General features: G+C 39.5%; 1 protein-coding gene across 1 annotated transcript in view; it reads left to right on the plus strand.

Moving 5' to 3' along the window:
• The first annotated feature begins 2,013 nt into the window (after nt 1–2,013).
• Nucleotides 2,014–23,795, plus strand: part of LOC126419317 (junctional adhesion molecule B-like) — a 715,524-nt gene continuing 693,742 nt past the window's right edge. The window contains exon 1 of the mRNA XM_050086497.1: nt 2,014–3,175. Coding sequence (XP_049942454.1) covers nt 3,100–3,175 — 76 coding nt within the window. The 5' untranslated portion in view covers nt 2,014–3,099. The remainder of the gene's footprint in view (nt 3,176–23,795) is intronic.

Here is a 23,795-nt window from a genome sequence, read left to right on the forward strand (position 1 = left end):
TTTGCTATGTAGTGATGCACTTAACCTAAGGTTGTTGGAGTGGCAGGGAAAGAGACAAACTCATTCATTAATCTTCAGCAATGAATGACATCCCGTAAGATCAATTAACCTTGTAGTTCAATAGTGCAATGCAAGATTCCTAGTGCAGAAATTATATTATACTACATGATATTTTGACAGTACAATTTCTTACATTACACTATAACTAAATTCAGAGATTTTGATGCATATTTCGGCCTTCCAAGCTTTCGTTCTAATGCAGCTTCACACCACGTGACGCGTAAACGGTAAATCTTCCTGAATAGTCCAGTATTAAGGTGTAGAGTATGTGGTGGTAAAACGCACCAACTTTCAGCTTTTCTAGTTATGTGGATTTCATCACGATTCCAAATATAAAACATAGTTCCGGTTGTTACCTATAATCTAGCCAAATTCCAGCTCTGTCTGTCACTTAACGACGGAGGTATTTAGAATTTTGCTAAAACAAATATTGCGGCATTTTGTGCCATAAAATGGAGTCAAGCGCTGCAGTGCAGTTCTGTACACCACTTTAGATAAACATGGGTAAAAATGGACGCTGCAAAATAAAAACTCTTGAAACAGCATGTGTAACACTGTATGTCCATCCTAGTTGATGGTTTGGGGGAATTCAGCCGTTCACTTGTGTAATAAAATGGAAAGCCTGTAGCTGTCTTGTCGATGTTTTTCGTAGCTACCACATTCGGTGGTTCAGTGCAGCATCTGCTCAGGCTGATGGGCTGACTCTAATCGAATACACGAACCTAAGAGTGGAGAACTTGTATGAACTGGTTTATATAGACTATAACGATGATGCTGCTTCTCCAACTATCAATTAGTTGGTAGTTGACGTTTGGAGACTCAACATCGTTGTTACAGTCTATGGAAACTTGTTCAAAAACATGGGCCACTGATGGGATCTAGTATACGACTGGAATTAGCCTCTTCAGTGTTTAGTTTCTATAACAGGCTCTTTCTTTTCTTCTCATGTAATTCCTTCTCAGCAGCAAGCTTTTGTTTCCCATGTATTTTGTTTTACTCGTTCTATTGTATGTTGGGTGTCGGCGTTACACGCATAGATATCAATGTTTTGCCAGAAGCTTACCGCCCTAAATATTTATTTTAGACAGTGACACAATCTCACGCAGTGTGTGTTGAATGTCATATTTGATCGTCACATTTTTGCAGCTGTGGGGATTTTCCCCGAAACACCTGTGGGGATTTGCTCCAGTTCACCATTTTCTGAGAAATGTGTCATCGTTGACTTGTGGACCAACTGGAACAACTATTCCCACGTGAAAGGGGACCTTTAATGAGGTAGCGTGAACGAGTAGTTTGTTGATTCATCTTACCAAAGCTTACATTTTACAATGTTTAAGTAAAACATCAGAAAAGTAGTACATAAAAGAAAACTACATACATACCTCACTTTGTCTCCTCTGGAGCCACCTGCTTAAGCAAACTTTCGTGGAACAGTAAGTTACAGTGAGACAAATCTGCCACCTGGTGGTCAACTCCTGACTCAATATTAGTAAATTGAGAAACTCCGTGATGATTGTTGCCCCACACTGGACCTTACCCCCATTCAAACCGCTCCTATACAAATTTCATCAGACAGTTAAGAAGCACATATTTTCCGTTCAGGGAAAACTAAACGCAGGAAAGGCAGCTATTTCAGTAAACAAAAGCACCAACAGGGAGGTATACGGAAGTTGGCAAATGCAGTAGTAGAGAAGTGAACCCTCTACACTGGACCTGGCAACGTTTCTTTAGGGAATTACGTACGTCCAGTGTTTAGAGTGACCTTAGCTGGTCCAAAATCTGCCCTATGCTGTCTCCACGACCAGAACAGGGACATGGAAGCTCGTGCGGCGCGGATCGGGCCGGCGCGGCACTCTGCAGCGGCTCGCGCCGCCACCGCCAGGGCGCAGCAGCGTCGCCGGCGGCGCCTGGGAGCGGCACCGGGTCGCCAGTAGGTGCCGGCCGTCGAAGCCACGCTGACGCAGCCGCCAGAGCTCCGCGTCGCGACGCCCGTCTGGGAGGAGCTGCCGACCTCTGCTGGCCCAAGCAGCGCGCTCATAAGTCTGCGTCGCGGGTGGCCGCCGCGTCAGGGGCTACAGCCCGCCGGGTGTCGGCGGTCCGCCTCTAGTTCTACCAGTTACATCCAGAAATTGGATCTGTCACTGCGGCGGCGACACACACTCTAAGTGATCTGAGTGTGGCGAGACTGTGTAAAATGTTAGTCTGACGCCAAGTGACGACATACACGCACTTGTGTCCCACGTGTCACGCCTCTGGATTTATTCTACAAAGTGTTCTGGTCATTTTTTGACGCAAATGTGTGTGATGCGATTATGAAGTGTAAAGGACGTAACGTTGTTTCTCTCACCATTTTAAATATATGTATCTGTTGAGAGCATAGCTGTCAGCTTGATTGGAACAGTATTTCTAGTTACGTAGAGTGAAGCACGCACAGCTTCGGGTAAACACGAAGGGTAGAACGTTGCTATCGTTTCGTCAACGACCTCTCTTCAAATACTGATGGATTAATTTTCGCTTGACACAATCGTCAACGAATCAACGGAAGAAAACGTTAAACTGTCATCTCTGGCAGCTGTACACTAATGTGATGCTGATACAGTGTATTCTTCAATTAGATTATCTGCTGGTAAATTTCTTAAGCGATATCGTGTAGTTAAAGTGCTTGCCGGGACATCTGAGAACCTGGAAAATAGTGTACCAAATAAGGAACGTGCCTGGTAATTAAAGCGTAATCAGGCAGGCTTTTGAGACACACATTTGTCAAATATTTTTCTGAAAAAATCGATCTGAAAAGTCTCGATTTATTTTAACGACTAGCGACTGACTCGTCATCAGGACCGCCTCCGACAGTTGAGCACTCGTCGCTATCAGCGAGGATTTCTCTACGTGGTGGTAAACTGAGAGCCCATAACGGAAGATTGAAGGAGGTTACTGTGCCACCGATTTGTTGTGTGTGACGGACTGCGCTGTGAGGATGTAGTGGGATATCGACAGCGGCGACGATAGCCTTGCTGCCGGCTGCAGCCCGAGTCCGAGGAGATGCTGCTCAGAACGTTGGGAGCGCGCCTGCCGTGGTCCGTGTGCTGGGCCCTCGTCTGCCTACACATCTACAAAGGTCAGTTTCCATTCTCACTACTGCTTCACTACGGCAGGCCCCCAAAGAGCAATGGGTAAAGCTTACCTGGATTCCATCCGCGCCAACCGCCAGAGCGTCCACAAAATTCTTTGAAACACATTAATGTTCTGTCCCACCTGCTGAAGACGAAAGCACTACAAAGAGTGCCACGCCTTCCGTCTCGAGTTGCACCGAACGTGTCTCAAAAACATTTTCTTTCTTATGAATGCCAATTTAGTACTTCATTTGTCATTTTTTTTTACTGTCGACAGCTACAGTTTTCGTTACTATCTGTTTCACTTTTAAGACCGAAATATATATACAAACTATAATATCCTTCAGATTTCCACAAACACCTACGTAACTTAAAAAAACCTTGCCAATTAATAATTATGAAGTACTGAAGAAAAAATCATATCAAAATGATGGCAGAAATAAAATTATGAGCTGAGTAAGGTTACACATTTACCAATGCTGTTCTGCATCTCTGCATTATGTTCACATGAAAATTTCTGGAAATAACAACGCAAAAGAATGCATATTATTTAAAAAACGAGCTGAAATTGATGGACATCACTTTGCTGACCACTCTGGCTATTTTCGTAGAAGAGTGTCTTACCGAGTTCGTTTATTGATATTATTTTTAATTACGCTCAAAAAATTTATGTAAACTTTTATCAAATGCTCCAAGCTGAGAGTGAACATTCTCGTATATACAGGCCTGAGGTAGTCTCACCTTGCTTCTTTAGAGCACGCTGGATGCTGTTGATTCGAAGGAACTGTAAAGCGTTGTCTAAACCCGATATATACCGAGCGAGGTGGCGCAGTGGTAGCACACTGGACTCGTATTCGGGAGGACGACGGTTCAATCCCGCGTCCGGCCATCCCGATTTAGGTTTTCCGTGATTTCCCTAAATCGCTCCAGGCCAATGCTGGGATGGTTCCTTTCAAAGGGCACGGCCGACTTCCTTCCCCATCCTTCCCTAATCCGATGAGACCGATGACCTGTTTGGTCTCTTCCCCCAAAACAACCAACCAACCTAAACCTGATATAAAGCGTTGTCTAAATCTCATACAGAAATATTATAATCCGTGATATACATTATTGCTGGAAAGTAGTCACTGATGTTTCGATACTCAAAGGAAATATTACTAGTGTAGCATCCCAAAAAATATTCTGTTCAAAGTGCTTCAGTATGTGCACAGAGTGACTGTAAGAATGAATTCAAGAAAAGTGTACGTTAGGTTATCCTTTTCCAAGAATGGTGATCAGCGTAGAACGCAAGCACGGAAGTATAACACCAAGTGTAACATGTTGCGCATTTGTTCAAACTGTGACTTGTAGGCTAGAAATTAACTGTCAGAACTCTAATCTCAACAATGGTCACAGTTTTTTGAAATAATCAGCAAAAACCTGCACAAAAGAAATTTCTTTCTTTACAGGTTTCAGGCACCTAATGGCCCTCTTCAGAAGTTATAATTATCGCATTATTTGTGAGCGTCAGAAGTAATATATATGCATCTTATTACATATTGGTGTCTCTCGCAAAGGATGCCACAAGTATTACTTTTAAAAAAAGGGCACTAGGAGCCTGAAAACAGTAAAGACAGAAGATTTCTTTTTTTCAACTGATTGCTGATTATTTCAGCAAACAGAAATGCAGTTCCTGATGATGGATAAAACTATAAAGATCATTTTTGAATGCGTTATGGGAACAGCAGTGATCAATGTCTTGTAAATAATTACTATTAAAAACAGTCTTGATCACGATTTATTTTATAAAATAAATCGTGATCAAGACTGTTTTTAATAGTAATTATAAAGATCATTGTTTTATCAAACGCTGTCACTCATATTTAGCCGAAATGTTCTCTTCCACAGCATTAATTTTCGTTGTAAATCGTAATCCTGATGATGACGATACGCTATACTTTCTGAAACGATATATTTCCTTCACGACGCATCCATATATCAGAATGATTTTATAATGCTATTTTGCCAAAAACTGTCATTGTGAACCCGTTGCTGTGTACAAAACATAGGTTGACTCTTACATACAAGATTACAGCAACCAGGAACTTTTTACAATGCTACTTATTTAAACAGTGCCGGTACCGGTTTCGGACCGACAGGTTCATCTTCAGCCGGCTATTTCACGTTTTACATCAGATAGTCGTCTGAAGATGAACCTCTCGGTTCGAAACCGGTAACGGCGCTGTTTAAATAAATAAATAGCACTGTAAAAAGTGTCTGGTTGCTGTAATCTTCAATGTAAGAGTCAACCTATATTTCATTAATACTCGCACATATCCCTTCCGTGTATCCTTCTCACTAAGTTCCAGTTCTGTGCAACAACTTTGTGTCCCTTATCCATCACCTTAGGGGAATCCATTTTAATTGCATTATAATCAGAGAAATTATGCAACTATTTCAATGGGACATATCTCAGGATTGACCAGAAAAAATACCTCTGCTCTGAACAAACGACAGAGGATTAAAACTACACATTTATCTCATAATTACCACAGGTATCATAAGAACTGCAAGATTGCTTAAATGTTTACCACTGCAAAGTATTTTTCACTTTCTTTGGTTACCAGTTTCATTGTATATCTCACGGTAGCCATGAGGAGTTAAAACCTTACTTTGCCTGGAGTATCCTATTGAATTTTCTCCATTTTATTTCTTCACTCCCAATCGGGCTCACAGTCACAAAAACGTTGTGAAATCAAGGAACTAAAAATAACGCGCCCAAAGACGAGTAATGAGGTATTCTGTGGGAACGCTACATCATGTCAACCAATTTTTGCGACAGGCAAATGGTTCATACTTCACTGGCTTAAAATTATTGTTAAGATTACTTAGTTTTCCCACATAATAGCAGCATGAAATGAAAAATAATTTTTGTCGAGGTGTTGTTTCACTAATGCTGAATAGATTCATAAGGCTGTATGTCTTTGATTGTAATTAATATCTCTTTTTCCGTGTCTAGCTATGCTGCTTCACATTTGAGGTTTGTCAAGATTACTTGCACTGCCACAGTGTTGATCACACAAGGAAATGTTGGTACTTTCTTGAAAGTAGACCTCTGCACAAATGAACTTTATCTTTCATCTATGTCCTACCACAGTAGTTTTCAAGTATCAACGAGGACCTCTAAATCGAAATTCACGCCTTTGATTTGTGTCAAGAGAGAGTCCGTCTTATGCAACACAATACTCTTTTGTAAAGTTATGTCAGATCTTTGAATGGGACTTAACAGTTTCTATTTCTATATTCAGAACAAAATAAAACCGCGAAAGGTGCACACGCATCACGAAGGTAGTAGTTACTAGGAGATCACTGGGTGAGACGGGAACACCATAACCCTCCAGTTGGTACTAGGGGCATCTTATGATCACCACATAATAGAAATTTTATTAGTCCAGTACTTAATTGCTTATTTTCTACTTTTCCTCGTGTCAGGCTCTGGATTGCAGTTCATCGATTGAACTATCAGTGTAGTTTTCTTCAGCAATGCAAAAATTGGACATTTAAAATCGAGGTGTTCTCCATAAATGGCGAATTTTTGTCTCGAAGAAAAAGTTAGTAACACATTATTTTAAAGAAATTAAAAATATACACGGTTTTGAGTGTAAGGCAATTTGCAAGTTCCTCAATTATGTACTGACGTTTGTAATAAGGGTTGTCGTATCTTTCAAGTTTCCAGCAATGGTTTGCCATTGATTCGAGACGACGAATATGTCACTTTAGACAGCTTATATATACATAGTTTTCAGGAAAACAAAAGGCTTCTGCACCATCGAACAAAAAATTTATTGTTTCTGAAAGTTTCCGACAGATTTCGCATTTAATAACCTGTACGTTACGAAGGAAAATGTTTCTTGAATGGAGGTCTTCTATGGGATAGCGAAATTTTAAGTAAATTTTATACGTGGAATTTAATGTCGGGCATTTTCTTTTATTTCAAAGGCGCCTTAAGCTTTGGCTGATAACTACGTTTGAGGATCATGTTTCGGAATAAGTTTTCGTAGGTGTAAAATACGTTAATTCCGTAGACGTCAAGGTCTGAGTATTTATTTTGTGTTATTTCGCGTGTTTGAGGAGTGAGCCGATATAGCAGACGTTTGGTCTTATACATGCAACCCAAAACTGACACAAATAGATAATATCCCCAGCCGCACACATTTAGAGGATACATTTTGGTTCTGACACATGTCCTGCACCCGGGAAGAACGTCACAGTGAAATAACTGCGGGAGTACTGATGTGTGGATGTAAATAGTGGTAACTCTTTTGTTTTGATGTGAATCATCAGAGGATATTGTTTACATGTAGCGTAGCGCGAAAACCGTACGATACTTACATTATTGCAACAAACATCTGTGGGGTTACACATATAACATTTAACACAAAAAATTCAATTTTTATCCTACTATCTAGCAGATATCTCATTCGTACTGTTCAGTCAATTGATTGTAGATCTAGAAAATTATCGATCTTACAATAAAAGTATATTGATTAGATCTTGCGTCACAAGGAAATGATGAAAGATCAGTTTTACAGCTTCAGTATTCGTCAGCCTGCATTTTTATTTAGATTTCAAATAAAGGTTGAAACCAATACAAAAGATACAGTTAAGTATCGATCAAACAAATTTTATTTCCTTTATGGCTTAGATGATGTTCAATTTTGTTAAAATACTAAAAATACTTCAATAAACTGAAGTTATAAGCTTATGTAAAAATATATTTTTTTATTTAATTCTCAGAGAAACGGTCACGTAGTATGACAAATAACAAATTAACAACGTTAACAGAATTACAGAAAGACAAATGTAACAAATATTTCTGAGGTACAGATTTAAAGGGCAAACGGTAATCGGAACAACTAAACCAAATGCACTGATGTCGGAGTCGTCAAAAGAAGTTCAGGAAGTCTGCTGAATTGAAAAATGGCTGTTGGCGCAAGTGATAATCATAGTCATCACTTTTGTATCTTTTCGTGCACAGTTCTCATCGCAGAATTTTAAAAATTCTAACTTACGTACAGAAATGAAAGCCAGAGGAAAAACTCTTTCAAATTCATAGTGAACACAACAGAAGCAAAACTATGAACTGGAAAGTACGTTAACAAACACAGACATGAGAGCCACATCTAAACCCATCGAAACAGATATTGGTAAAATACCAAATCTAAATGTTGGAATGTGAGACAAAGATTTAATCATACAAAAGTGAGTGGTTTACTGAAAGAGTTGGACAAAAGAGAAAGTGTATCTCCTCAAATATGAGGCAATACAATAAAATGCTTACGATAAAGTGATTAATATACACGTTAATGTAATTAATGAATCCTAAAATGAATATATTATCAATTCAAACAATACAAACGACAACTTAGAAAATAATTGACTCGAATTACCTCAATGTCAAGCAGAACCTCTAGCGTTCGTAAGGAATGGGGTGGAATTGTGCAGCGCGTCTTCATAGGACGTGGGAGATTAACTAACAAAATTTTCAATCAAATGTACAGTGAAACTAGTCGTAAACGTCAAGCAAGTAATAGCTGAGTCACGGATGTTCATAAACTGGCATCACAGAGCTTCTTCATCAAATTAGTGTTAAAAGTATGTCTTACGATATTTTATTTGGGGAGTCGCGATCATATTTTAAGCATAAAATTTTTTCTAGATTCCCCAGCTGTCCTGAGAATCTGCTTGACTGTACCAATTAATTCTGTCTTCATTCAACTCGTCAGTGATTGTGACCAATTGAACTGAACATTGCTTTGTAAAACTTCAGCGTTACTCATGTCGCTACTAGCGCTGTGTAAGCAGAAAAACTGTTATTTATATTTTACTTTAATTTCAATAAACAACCGGCATGTTATTAAATTATGATGGAAGACAATTTTGAAAAAGAAAAAAAAGGAAAAAAGATCTGCGGTGGTTTAAATAGCTAACCTCTCCCACCGTCAGGAACATATGACACATTTTCGGTTAAAATACTCCCATTTAATAGGTTTTAATGTACAAGCGGAGAGACGAAGTGTTGCAGAAGTGACACAGCGCAGAACGAAGTTAAGATAAACAGAACGAGAAGAGCCAAGCTATTTTGAAACGGAAGGCTTACGGCCAGAATGCCCCAGTTATATCGCTTACGTTAATTGGGATTTCCTTCCTGGCTTAAAATTCTCAACAGCTCTAAGCGTGCCGACGCGACTCACTATTTCACTGAAATACATATCGACAGGTTGGCCTTTTTTTCGCCTCTCGTTTTTATTCGGCCTGGTCCTCTGCTGCACTTTCAGTAATTGAGACAGCCGCATATTCGTCCGCCCTTTTCAGAAAAGCAGTTTGGACGCATCCGTTCTCAGAGCAGCTTTTTTTGTCCCCATTTATTTTTCCCTTGTTCCCTGGCAACACAGCCCGGTCTAGAGCCGTAGGTCTCCTCCATGTTACCATTTTCTGTGTAAAATTTCTTGTGGATTTACGTCACAGCTCTTTTGTAGCGCGCTGACAGTTTCCTTTTATGCAGCGCACTGCAAACAGTCTGCTGCTACGTGGCTAACAGGCGACGAAGGACCAACTGCATTCCTTTGTTCCTGCCAAGTGAGCCAGCCGCGTGGCCACATGGCACAGAGCGCTCAGTGGTACTACCACTTGCAACTGTTTTCCGTCAGAATTTGTTTGCTTGTGCAAGTTATCAGCCGGCTGTTAAGCAAACGGGTCGTACGGTACCCTCGTGGCAGTTTAAAATAAGATCCTAATTATACGATATCCTATGAGGGTATTTTCATGTTCCGTCTATTTCGCAACAGTTTTGTATACGACGGTTTACCGAAAAACCTTTTGCATCGTACATACTGTTGACCAGCACTTTCTATCTAATATTATTCTATGAATGCGTGGTTTCCGTTGCTTCGAACATGTGTGGCAGAAGAGACACCAGACGTTCATATAGCTGACTCTCGTCGATGAATAATAGTTCCACAACCTTCAGTGCGGATGCTCATTTACGTTCGACCTTCAGCGGGAATCTAAAATTAGCGGTTATGAAGCACATGGACATCGACTGCGTATAGGAAGCGCTAAGTGGGATTGAGGCGGTCGGATGGCATGCCGAGATAGCCCGCGCATTTGTGATCAACACTAAATCTTCATGATCATCGATTAACACAACTGCCTAATAAGCAAGAGATCTCGGATTCGAGTCCCGGTCCGGCACATATTTTCACTCGTAGCCGCTGATTCCGATGAAACTGATATCATTAGTTCTTTCCTATTCGTTTCCGTTTTCGTCGCTCCACCTTCGATTTACATAATAAGGTAACTCCGTATGTTCTCGACAAACTACTGGAGGAATTTACTGGTTTGGTTTTGTCATCAGCTTCCTTTCTCGTAACAGCTCAGCTACGGAGATACGGACGCCGTGGAAGAAATGTATCACATAATCATCTAAACGAGGTTTGGCAAAAATTAACGATGACTGCTCGAATTACTATTTCTGTTAGCGTATAATGCGACGCTGTTTTTCGGCCTACAATCCCATCGATACACTATGGCAGGTTTCAAATTATTATTGCTCAGTTTCGCGGGAAGCCACATACAGAAATGTTTCAGTCCTGGAAGGAAGGAATGCAGCCGAGTGTGGTCTCACGTCAATTTCACTTTGTTGACGATCACAACTAACTGAGTCGCGATCCGTCCAAAAAGTTCCGTGGCTGATTTTTTTTTTCTTTTTTTCTGGTGTGCTACCGACGTCAGCGCAGTAGCTACGGTGGAAGCTTAAACTAACATCTGAAAACAACAGAAGTGCAGTCGACCAGTTAGCTGTGAGGAGAGCAGCGCGCTTCGTTACAGGATCATTTAGTAATCGCGAAGGCGTTACGGAGATGATAGATCAGTGGAAGACTCTGCAGGAGAGACGCTCAGTAGCTCGGTACGGGCTTTTGTCAAAGTTTCGAGAACATACCTTCACCGAAGAGTCAAGCAGAATATTGCTCCCTCCTACGTATATCTCGCGAAGAGACCATGAGGATAAAATCAGAGAGATTAGAGCCCACACAGAGGCATACCGACAATCCCTCTTTCCACGAACAATACGAGACTGGAATAGAAGGGAGAACCGATAGAGGTACTCAAGGTACCCTCCGCCACACACCTTCAGGTGGCTTGCGGAGTATGGATGTAGATGTAGATGTAGATGTAGGGCAGAAAGTGTTAAGTAGTGGAAGTAAGGCAGTAATGATTCAACGTTATTGTGTCACAATGGAGTAACATTTCAAAAATTTTCCGAAGGAGGGAAAAGTGTGCGCAAAATTTTATCCAACTGTCCTTGCCTCCCAACCGGATATGACTTGGCTTGGACGCCTGCTTCAATTTAATGGAAGTGTGAAAAGCTGAAAAATTGTTTCAATATAAGATCATCACTGGTGACGAGACACTCCAAAAATTAAAACTATCACCTTAGCTTATCTCTAGTTTTTATGAATCCAGTCTCTAAACGTTTTGGACTCACGTGGAATATTTAACAGGTACACAAATTTGCAGCCTCTATCTCGTTATGTTTTCTCACACGTCGCTTACAGCATTTTCCGATGAAGCATTAGTATCGCTCTGTAGTGACTAACTCGTCCACTGATATTTGACGCTACATGTTGATGTTTCTCACAGGCCCTGTGGACAGCAGGAAAACAGTCGAGCTCTTCTAAAACGATACAAAAAACCGTTCCACTCTAATGAATGCACCACCTTTTAGTGTCGCACCTCTTTTATCTCAACATAACATTCTACTGTCTGAAATGCCTAGATCTGATTATTAAGTTATATGCTCTATTCCCTCACATAATCAGCTCTAAGACTTTGCAAATAATATAAAGCTTGCATAGAATATATATTTATGAACCAACAAATTACTAACATCCTTTATAAATTAAATCTCAAATCTAAACACCTTCAGCCGTCTGAATTTCCCGTTAATTTTATTTTTGTATCTGGAAATTTAGACGACTGAAGGTGTTTTGATCTGACATTTTATACTGAAGAGGCGATGGCTACCATACCATCTCGTGTAAAGATGAACTTATAGAGACGTAATATCCTTTCTGTTTTGATCTAAATTTAAATATTTACGGTGGTTACATATAAAGAGCTCTCAATATCCGCATATCACACTCATGTTAGGGAACCACTATTTGACACCACTGCAAAATACTTCAATTTTTTCTGTTTAGTTTTCTAGATTCTTCGCCCGATAACTGCGTGCATTGTGCGACACTATAATTTTCGTAACCTCATGACACTGAAAAATGGTTTGGGGTCAGTACCCTTACCTACGAATGTTTCCAAATACGGTAAGTTAATCCTGGCTCAAAGTCTTTTTTTTTTACTTTTTCAACTCTTTCCAAACGACTTTAATCTTCTCTTCAAAGTGAACCAGTCGTTCCACTGTCACGATCTTGTAGGCCGAGTAATTTTTGGATATGTATATGAGATGCATTCAGATCTACATTTTACAACACTGAAGCCTTAGAACTGCTTGCATGGTTTGAATGACATAACAATAACTATTTCCTGCTGCCACATTAATTTATCGTTCCGCTAGTAGCGTTCAATTTTTTCGCTCTGATAGCCGAGTTCGCTAACGCCTACTCAAGCAGTTCTAGTCTCAGTGCTGAAAAAAAACGGCAGTAACATTTAGTTGGCGTAAGAAAAAAGACGATGGAATAACTTTTCTGATCACCATACTATGTGTTGTTCAACTGCTTTCTGACACTTATTTCTGTCTATTTTTCTCGTAATACAAAAAGTAATGTGTAGTTCAATGTCGACAGATGCTTTCTGGTATCGATCCCTATGCTATTTCAGCTAATATAAATAATTTCAATTTGAAATTTAATTTTGTTTCCTAACTAACAATACGAACAATATAACAGTTTTTCTTTAAGGAGTTTCCTCGTATCATTTCGAGTAGTTTTCGGGAACACGTTTTGAATGATCTCTTTCAAACATCCTTTCCTCCTAGCTTCGGCTGATTCGCTTTTGTAAGAATGCCCCACGATTTTATACGGATTTCATACGTACATTTTTTGCGGATATGACGCACAGGAGTCACTGTAGAAGCTGAGGTTCAAATAAACGGACAAAGTTCACAAGACGTTTCAAAGGCCAAGTACGAAATATTATAGGGATACACCAGAAAAGTTGCACCGTGATTTCGAATACTGAAATAAAGTTCGATTGAAAGAGGACCAAAATTTCCTTTGCTTCACTAATCATGTAATATGAATATCACTGTAATTGCTGAAACACGTTCACATCTGATATATTTATTTGTCCCCACCATTCTGACGTTGTGGTTCACCTTTAACAATCACAACATCGACCGGACTGCAGCGTCTGCCCTTTCTTTGTCCATTATTACGTGCATTTCACGCATAAATTTCCCAGGATATGGACTACGGAGGATCTGTTGGCTAACTAACGTTGAATTTGATGTAACGTAATGTCGGAAATTGTAAACCACACTAATCTTGTGGAAATTAATAAAAAAATAAACGTCTTAAACCTCTACTTTTATCGATAGTGTGTGGTATGTTACATCTCGCTCCGAAGGATAAGAGCAACCTTTATCCGTTGATCATGGGACCATGAACCAATTCATGATGCAATTAAGATTACACAGCGATTTGCTGATTTTATTTGAAACATAGGCTACAAACTGTTGAGGAAGACAGAGATTGGAAAACATCTAATAATTGAGGACGTAGTTTGCAAGTGCTACTCGAATGAGATGGAAAGGTTGTGGCGCGCCGCATCAAACCAGTCAAAAAAGGAAACGAAAAGAATTATCACAACATAACATGATTCCACCAACATTTATATTTAATGAGTAGTACCACGGTAGGATGTAAGTTCCATAATTTACAATCCGGTTTCCGGGTTCACATTCTTTCCGTGTATGTAGCTAAGGTTCACTGATAGTAGTTTTTCTATTATCAGTTTTCAGCCCTTCTACAAGATGAGTATGTCATTCGCTTAGAATCGCTTTCTACTTATCTAGTTTCACTAACTGATATCACGATTCCATGAGGACTCAACCAACGTTTACTCCGCGTTTGTATTTGATCGATTTAGATTGCCTTTTTTAATTTTTGTGAGGAATGACTCTGCAAGATCCACATACTTTTTTGCTAAGTAATATATTTTTCTGCATAATTTCAAGCCTAGATCCACCATCGGATGGCAGCGAGTGTTTCATATTTTATCGTATATTAGTTTTTCGTTAGTATTATTTTTTCATGAAGTACAAGCATATAACGTTGAAACACCATCCAGCCTTATAGTTATGTCTGTCAAAATACGTAGTTTTGGGGACGTCTGTAGTAGGATGACAATTTATATGAAAAGCCACACAGTCTGATATCAACACCACAGATTTCTTGTTGCACTAATTTCAACGATTGTAGGAATGTATCAGTAAGCCATTTGACATAAAATTAACGATTCTACATAAGTTTGAACTTTAAATTCGCATTAGTGACTATCGGTTAGTACTCACCGTATTTTTGACAGTTTTCCTCTGATACCCGATACGCTTAATGCAAACCGATCTTGCCTGTGAATATCTTTACAATTTATCCTGTAACGTTCAATTTTATGTTTGTTTGCTAACGTTAACATTTCCCATAGTCTCCTGCGTCATTTCGATGAACCATAATGATAGCGCTATAATATTCTTAACATACTTGACGACGGATTCGAATTTGCCGTCTTTATTGTCTTTTTATCTATTTAACTGATTTTATAAACAATCGGTTACAATTAGTTTCAAATATCTATTTCAGTGCCACCCGATGTTCCAAATTGCTAGTACAATTTCTACTGGGAAGAGTAGTATGTTTATGACACAGATGAGTAGTATACACAAAATGAATTTGGTTGTGTGAATTAGTGAAGATAGTGATGTCGAAGACATGAGTGCGTTCGTAGGCCATTCGGACACATAAGAGTCGACTCTTATCAGCGTTGCGCCAGCCATTCACATCTCTTTCCAAGAAAGAGCAGTGGTCATTTTATTCCACCTGTCAATATTCGAGGTAGAACTTGTATCAACTTATTGAATTACATCGAGAAGTTTCAAAATACTTTATTCATAGGGTGGTCCAGGAAGGCAGTGAAGGCATTAGGTTTGTAGATATTTTGTGTACGTGATAGTTTTTTCGTAATTGGTATGTGTCTACATATCTATATTTTATTGCAGCCCGGACGTAACGACCAGAGGATCTGCCCTATCTGCTAACACCAGGGCTAAATTAGAGGAAAACAGTAGGTTAGTTCTTGAAAGACTAAGCAACTGGTGCGTAGAAAACGAATTAACTATAGCAGTACTTGAAACAGTCTATATGTTACTAAAAGGAATATTATCAAGAATTAGAAATCCCACAATCACAATAAACAACCCATCTGTGAAAAGAAAAGAGGTATATAGGTACCTTGGAATTAACATCGACGAAAAGCAAAACTTTCATGCACATATAGAAATCGTCTGCCAGAGAGGCATTAAATTATTAAATAAAATGGCAACAATTGGCCAAAGAAGTTTTCAGCTGCTATTAAGTACAATACGAAAGTTGCACAACACTATCTCACTCGCTACTGTGGGCTAAGGGTGGAGTGTTTGGGCTCATAGAGCCAGAACGATAAGGACAGCACAGGTTCTAAGACGAGCACCTGACAGATGCACATAGAGCAACACCGACTGGGGCGCTGCTGGTGGTGTTACGCTTGCTACCACCAGGGCTATTAGTAATAAAGAGAGGTGCGCAATATTTGCTCAAAATGGGCGAATGTGGTAAGGTAAAGGAGATACTGGGCACAAGAGCCGTATCGAATAAGAAAATGAAAGCGCGCATTTATAGAGAATGAAAAGAAACAGACCTTACTAACATAAAAGGAAGAAGGGAGCTATACACTGCATGTTGGGACAAGGTCCGTATCACAGCTACTTACTAAAAATACGACAGCGCACCACAGGTGAATGTCGAGCAATGGGTATCCCAGATCACATCTGTTGTGTCTAGGAATTCTGTCTACTCGGTTCGCAGGACAAACAATAAAACAACTCGTATTAATGAGTTTTATTGTATCAAATACAATACTTTGGCAACTATACAGGTGTGTCGCTAGCAAAAGGCGACATACAAAGTAATCAGTCGTGGCAGTGACTATTGATCTCTAAATGAGAAATGTCTGACCTGAACTGCTATCCAATTCACTACGTTGACGCTGCTATCCAAGTGGTCCATACCAGTAGGGCGCGGCGCCGATGTCCTCGTCACCTAGGGGTCGCTGTTGTCGCGTTGTCGTCCTGCAAGGGAGGTCGGTCAACTTGCGATTGGCTGACTTTTGCTCATAGCATTCTATTCTTTGTCTTTCATGGCTGGCGTGCCGGCGCTTAACTCTATGCCATAACAACGTCGTGTGGGAGATTGTCCTTCGATAAGGTGGTATATATGAGGACAGGAAAGCATTTGGAAATACAACAGTGTATAATATAATGAGGAATGAGGAACTGTGACATAAGATGAACTCGCTTGCAGTTATCATTTTATGAAGTGAAAGCCTACAAGTGTGGCTCGGGCATGGATATGTGTGATGTCCTTAGGTTAGTTAGGTTTAAGTAGTTCTAAGTCTAGGGGACTGATGACTTCAGATGTTAAGTCCCATAGTGCTTGAACCATTTATGAACCTACGTGGCTGAGAGAAAACCAAGAGTACGCCTCACTTCATGATAACGAGACAAGCTACCGCAAAACCACCGCCTACGACAACCTTCGGAAGCATTTAGGAGACGAGCCTCGGTGACAACCAGGAAGTATTTATTGTGACACTGACAGCCTTCTCCCAGTCTCTACACCTTGGGTGGCACAGCAGTACAGCCCCTGGGAATTCTGAGTTGTACCTCAGCGGACCAGGAGCTAGCCATCCAGACAAATGAGAGTTCCAGCTTGATACCAATACCAAGTACAGTAGTGTAGTGTAGCGCTGTGAAGTGTAGCGTTGTAATAGCGTAGTACAGAATTGTAAATTACAAAATTTTAGATCTATCAATGCTGCATAGTGTGGTAGACCAATAGCCTGTGCCTCCTAGATTGCGAACGAACGGATATCTGTACATCATACGGCCCAATGGTAGTATGCAGACTTTTTTAGTTATTATTATTGTTTTTTAATGTAGTCATTCTGTGTAGATCCCCTCCCCCCTCCCCCCAGCATAATGCTTTGTTAATAGTAACACATTTGAAATTATGTTAAATTATTATGTGCTTCATTCATGCCAGCTTATGTGCAACATTCGATCTGTTCCTTTATACAGATAACAGACTAAAAGAAGATAGCAGTTAATAAGCACATAATAAAGTCAGGATGCGGATTTTCATCACACAGTGTATGACTTCCCTCTTCCCTTCCTACTCTATTTGAGAATGGCAGACAAGAACAAAGATATTTCCGACCTCCGTGTAAGACAGAAGTCTCTACATTACCTTCACATATGGGAAGAAATAATTGTAGCACATATTCTGTTGACAGTAAGTTGTCACATGTTGCACATCGTCTTCCCTCGAGAGCAGGCGTAAACTACGGAAAAATGACAAATTACACAACTCTTCGTTGAAATTTCAGCTTTACTTCCAATAATGCGATTTAAAAGTGTCTGTGTGTCAAGAATATCTGGACGCAGACTTTATTAACGAACTAATTAATAGATTAATTGAACTTCATAGCATTAGTTGTTTCACTCAGTTTTGGCTGTCTGATGCAGCAAGCGTTTTTGAATATTTTTCAACAAACAGTCTCGGTTGTAAAATTGTATTTATCAATAACAATTAAGCGTTTCTACTTTGTAAGGCCTCATCAGACTGGAAATGAAACAAGTTAGTTTAATCTACTACTTTCTAGTCTTTTCGCCATCCAGCCCATTACCGTGCTACTAGGGCGGCACATCGCGTCACACGCCTATAATTAGTTCTGTTCTTGTGCTGGGACGACCACCCTAGCCCATCGTAATTTGCTCTACATCCACATAATATATACGTGCTCTGGCCTATGTATACCACGGTGAGCCAGCGTTAATACACGCGAGGTTTCCATTCCACCACCTACCACTAGCCCTGTTTAGTTTTATTTGCCGTTTAGGTCGTTTACATATCTGATAGACATTCTCCGACAACATTTTATAGCCAGACTCTTCTTATTCTTATTTAATGCCCTTTAGCGGCAGATGGTGGATGAAACTGATTCTGATAAATTTTTGCTTGTGATTATAGGTTTATTACTGTCCCTCGTGCCCAAAGCGTACAGCTTAGAACCATGCCTTATTCTATTTACCGTTTTCTCATATTAATTATTCTGCTGTCACAAGATAAACGATGATGCCTTACAAGAGCGAGACGCGTAATTCTCATTAATAAAACAAAATTTTGCAACCGGGACTGCTATACTGAAAATATCGTTGAGAAGTACCGGCACCGGTCAGGAAAACTCACAACGGCATGGACAGCGGTGTGCTGACCACATGCCCTTCCTATCCGCATCTGGTGACACCTAAGGGCTGAGGATGAGGCGGCGGCCGATCGGCACCATTGGACCTTCATGGCCTGTTCGGACGGTGCTGCTGTTAGCATTCCTCTAACCAATCTTTGCCGGGCTTCTAGTTTTTCCACAACAGACCTATGTGCTCAGCCGTTGCGAATAGACAGATTAAATATTTCTTGGTTGCTGTGGTGTACAGCACTCATTGCTGTCTTTTACAATATATTGGAATATAATTATCAATGTTCAGGATCTTCTATTGGATTTCAAATCTGGAACACTTTTAGGATTATTTTATAAATCCAGTCTGCATTCCGTAAAAGGCATCAGAGGGCTACAGTGTTGTTCAATATTTAGTTATCATATTAAACTATGGTCACTGGTCTATCACGAGTAAGATAGGTACGCTCGACACTGTTACATGTAAAACATCCAGTTTAATTCTTGAACGGATTAGTGCTGTAACGGTAGAACTCGTTAGCAAACGGACGATGTCAGCTTTCTAGTGCCTTATCTCCGGCCATTTTCAGCAAGTAATAACAAAATAAATACCGCATTTATCATTGTAGTAGCTATTATATGCGGCAGCGTCATAATGTGCTGTCAGGTTGGTCCATTGCGTTTCTCACAAATAGTGACAATGAAATTACAAGACAATCAGAATCGCTGTTGAGGACTAATCCGAAAAGGTGGCATGCCAGACACGCAATACACACTTAAATCGGCAGTACTGGTCGTGGGAGGAGGATTTTCTTCTCGCACTGCGGTAGTCATTTCGGTCGTATTAATTGAATGTACCCTCTTTTTTCATGGTTTGGATATTGAAATTAAGAACTTCGCAAATACTTGTCTCCTCTATGTTGGGCCACAGCTGAAAATGATATAGTGAGAAAAGCGAGTTAGCGGAGGACAGACATCGTCTAATACAAAACGAACAAATAGTTTCTGCGTCCAGATACTCATTGACGAACTGTAGCTTAAGCAAAATATATTAATAATAATAACAACAACAACAATAATATTTCATTCCTTGATTTAGAAGTTGTGTCGTTGGCAAATTTTCGTGTTTCTAGCCGGATAACACTTGTGAAATAACTCGATGTGTCGATGAGCATCATATTCATAACCTTGGAACGAAGTGAGTATATGGCAAGCGCAAAATCAATGACGTAGTGATCTGCTATTCAGATACGGGATAGCTTTTTATAGACAGAACCCGCCTCCCAAGCTTATATTCACAAATACTGTTTTGCGATCTTTAAGGTTAGTTTATACAAATGTCTTTCAAGTGCACATAATCTACCTGCTTCCTTTGTAAATACGGAGAGTGTTAAAACACTGGAATCAGAATATTTTGGCAAGTGCTTCTCTCAAAACGAATTAACGAATATCAAGTATGAAACAATAAAATAGCACGTGATGAATTCATTAACTGGAGATGTAATACGCTCTAATCCTGAAACTAGGCATTAGTAGTACAACCCATTTACTTATCTTCAAACAGTTGTCATGTTCTTTGTCACGTTTTCAGGGTATGGCGAAATAAAATAAAACTTCACATCACATCCGCCATACACTTTGAGTGGGGATTTACATTAGAGTGCTGTAATAGGAAGTCAATAAGTGTACTGCTTGCAGAAACTCTAGTATTCGCGTTTTTGTTTAGTTCAATAACAGCCGTTTCGTTATAACTACACTGAAATACACGTATCTAATTTTAGGACCAGTACAAATTTCCGGAAACCAAACAAGTTAGTTGCTTTTCCTTTCCTAGTCTTCATTTTACTAACATTAAGAACTTAATGAGCATCCACAGTTTGTACTTCCTCTTTGAACGGATAGCCACAATTCATTTTCCTGTTGATCAAAAAACAAAATAATAAAGGAAACAATCGACGAACGGAGGATTGGCACTTGATGTAGATAACCAACTGAAATATCAACATTTTTAACAATCGTTTTGTGAATAGCGTCACGTATCATGAAATAAGTTCTCATATTAAGATGGAAATCATACAAATTCAAAACCACACGTCACACAAAATGCCACTCCTCAGTTACTGTATCAACAATCCTATTCCTGTTGCATGTATTCGGTTGTATGCTCTAAGTTGCAAGCTGGTGACAATCGTGTAAATGTTGTTTATCCAAGGTCTTCCATACAAGACCAGACAGTTTTAATTACTGAAAGTGATTGCATTCACCTAACAACAGGTGGCGCAACACACAATACGTGTTGTGCGGAGTATTTGTTGTGCGAGTTGTCTGTAATAAACGGTTTCATGTTATCACGCAGAGGAAAATAGCTGTGTGTGCACAGCTATGCACATGTAAACAAGGTATATTAGTTTATAAAACGTCCTTGAATCTATATGTTTTTCACAAGGAAATGCGAGTTCCAGATTCAGACAGTAATATTTGACTGATTCGTTGATTTATTGATTAAAGCAAGCGATTACCTTCGGTATCATTGATAAGTGCCACTGAATTTCAGTTGTTTGTCGTATTTTAGTCGCCTAGCAATAACAGAGAGCTCATCTGCGTAGCTCTTACAAACACATAACATGTAACTGCCTACTATTGCCTAATCACAATACTTGATAGCTAAATTCTTCATTTTTCCAGACAGTGAAATATTTTTTGACGTCCAAGACATATAAATCCGTTAACGTCGACTGAAAAATGAACTCCATCAAGTTACGAAGATTAGTAAGAAAAATTAGCAGATCTCTTGACAACGATCTGTTTGCTCTTAGAAAAGGAAAAGGTACAGAAGCAGCAGTTTTGGTTTATTGTTTAATAACACAAGAACAACTGAAGACAAAATGAGCGTAAGTATCAATCATTTCTTGATTTACTGAAAATCGTAGACTCTTTAGGAGGAATAAGACGATCATAACAATGAAACAAATGGGAATACATCAATCGAGGCGGTATAGTTGAGTCTGGGAAGATGGTACTTATAACCCCTGTCACGGTCATCCATATTTAGGTCTTCAGTGACTTGTTTCATCTGTGAAGGTGAATGGCAGAATATTTTCTTTCCCGGTCCTTCCACAGTCAGTGCTTGTGTTCCGTCATTGATGATATCAGCATCGATGGGACATTGACCACTAGACGTCCCTCTATTTACGAGCAGAGGCGTGTGCAGATAGAGAGAGATGAGCTATACTGTCTATAAACACACATTTAGGAAAATCAGAAATGCAAGCTCAGAATCGTACTTGTTTGTGCTGTGTGTATGTTGGGTTGTATTATATCACCATTTTCGATTAACTTTTATGTCGACGAAGTAATGAGGAAATGGATGAATACTTCAGGAAGGGAAGAGAAAAAAGTGCAAGAGAAGTAGCAGCCTTAAGGTCCAAAGAAAGGCTTAAAAATCTGGAAAACTTCTTTCCAGGATATGTATTTTAGGTATTAGCAAAAGATTAGAAGAAAGGAAACAGCGCAGCTGAATATCATAACTGGAGATGCCAGAGCAGCGGGAGAGCGGAAATAATTTTTCTATCTGGGCCGTAAGATTACACAGAGTGAATGAAGTAAGATTTCAGTAAGAAATTAGTATAGACGAAAAAAGTATTGTACAATAAAAGAGCTATACTGGTGCCAGATATCGGGATGCTAGTGCCTCGACTGTATATCCGGATCAAATGCATTATGACCACAAAACACGAGGAATAGTAAACCTAGCAGGTACCTGCAATGTGGTGATATCGACAGAAAAATGTTAAAATTATCTGGGAAGCGGTACTAAAAAGAACAAAAAAGTGGTACAAATGGCTCTAAGTACTATGCGACTTAACATCTGAGATCATCAGTCCCCTAGACTTTGAAGTACTTAAACCTAAGCAATCTAAGGACATCACACACATCCATGCCGTAAGCAGGATTCGAACCTGCGGTCGTAGCAGCAGCGCGGTTCCGGACTGATGCGCCTAGAACCTCTCGCCCAGAAGGCCGGCACTACTAAAAAGAACAGGCTATGGTAAATTTTGAGAAACCCTTACAAGAAGAAGGAATACGTTAGTTTGGCATCCGGCCCGGCATTTAGGAAATAATTAATTAGGTGCTCTGTGCAGCAGTCACGGGAGAACATTGTTGAGATTGTGATGGAACTGGTGAGTGGTTCATTTTCGATATGTATTGTCGATAAACTCAAATAAATGAATTACTCGATAAACTGATTTTTCTTCAAAAATAAAACAATTTTTTTTATTAGAATCAAATAAATCGTGAAGTATTATTTTACTTAGGATGAAAGATTAAAAAAAAAGTGTAAGGGATAATTATTCCGTAAAAGTTGTGATAAATAGACTTTTCCAAATTTTTTATTTATTTTTGAAATTATTATTACTGTTGTTGTTATTTTATCCGATAATCTGAAAAAGTTTGTATAGAAAGGTATGACTTCCTCAAAGTGTATTAACCGATATTTTGGATATCTTTATACTGTGAGAATCAGATCTTGGACCCTCTTTGTCTAATGTTTGGTGCGTGTTAATGGAGTTGTGTTGAAGAAGTAGTGTACTGAATAACAAGTCCTGTTTTGTTGTATCTATGAAGGTGGGAGTCTGAGACAACCTGCTTGCAGCAATGAATAATGAAGACGAAAGAAAAAGAGAGAAAAATACCTCTGCGTCCTATTATTTAACTTAAAACATAAAAATGGAAAAAAATCTGTATCTCTCCTTCTAGTGTAATAACTTACCCAAATGGACACTGTGGAGCCAAGACAAAGAAACTGCGAGAAGAGCACATAGACAGCTGACTGACTTTTTTTTCATATAGTATTGTGTTTTCCACATGATAATCTTTCATGAATTTATAATGAAACCTAGACCTATCGCTGCTTACAGGTGTTGATATTTATCAACGTCTGTAAGCCACGAAAGGGCTAGATTCCATTATAACTTCATTCCTCGAGAGCTGCAAGATCACGAGTTATATCTGTACAGATACCAGCTTCGTGTGATAATCGTTCGTCCCTCTGTGTTTTGTCATATGCAGTATGCATCAATG

This window comes from Schistocerca serialis, chromosome 9, assembly GCF_023864345.2.
Source record: "Schistocerca serialis cubense isolate TAMUIC-IGC-003099 chromosome 9, iqSchSeri2.2, whole genome shotgun sequence".
Classification (NCBI taxonomy): Eukaryota; Metazoa; Arthropoda; class Insecta; order Orthoptera; family Acrididae; genus Schistocerca; species Schistocerca serialis.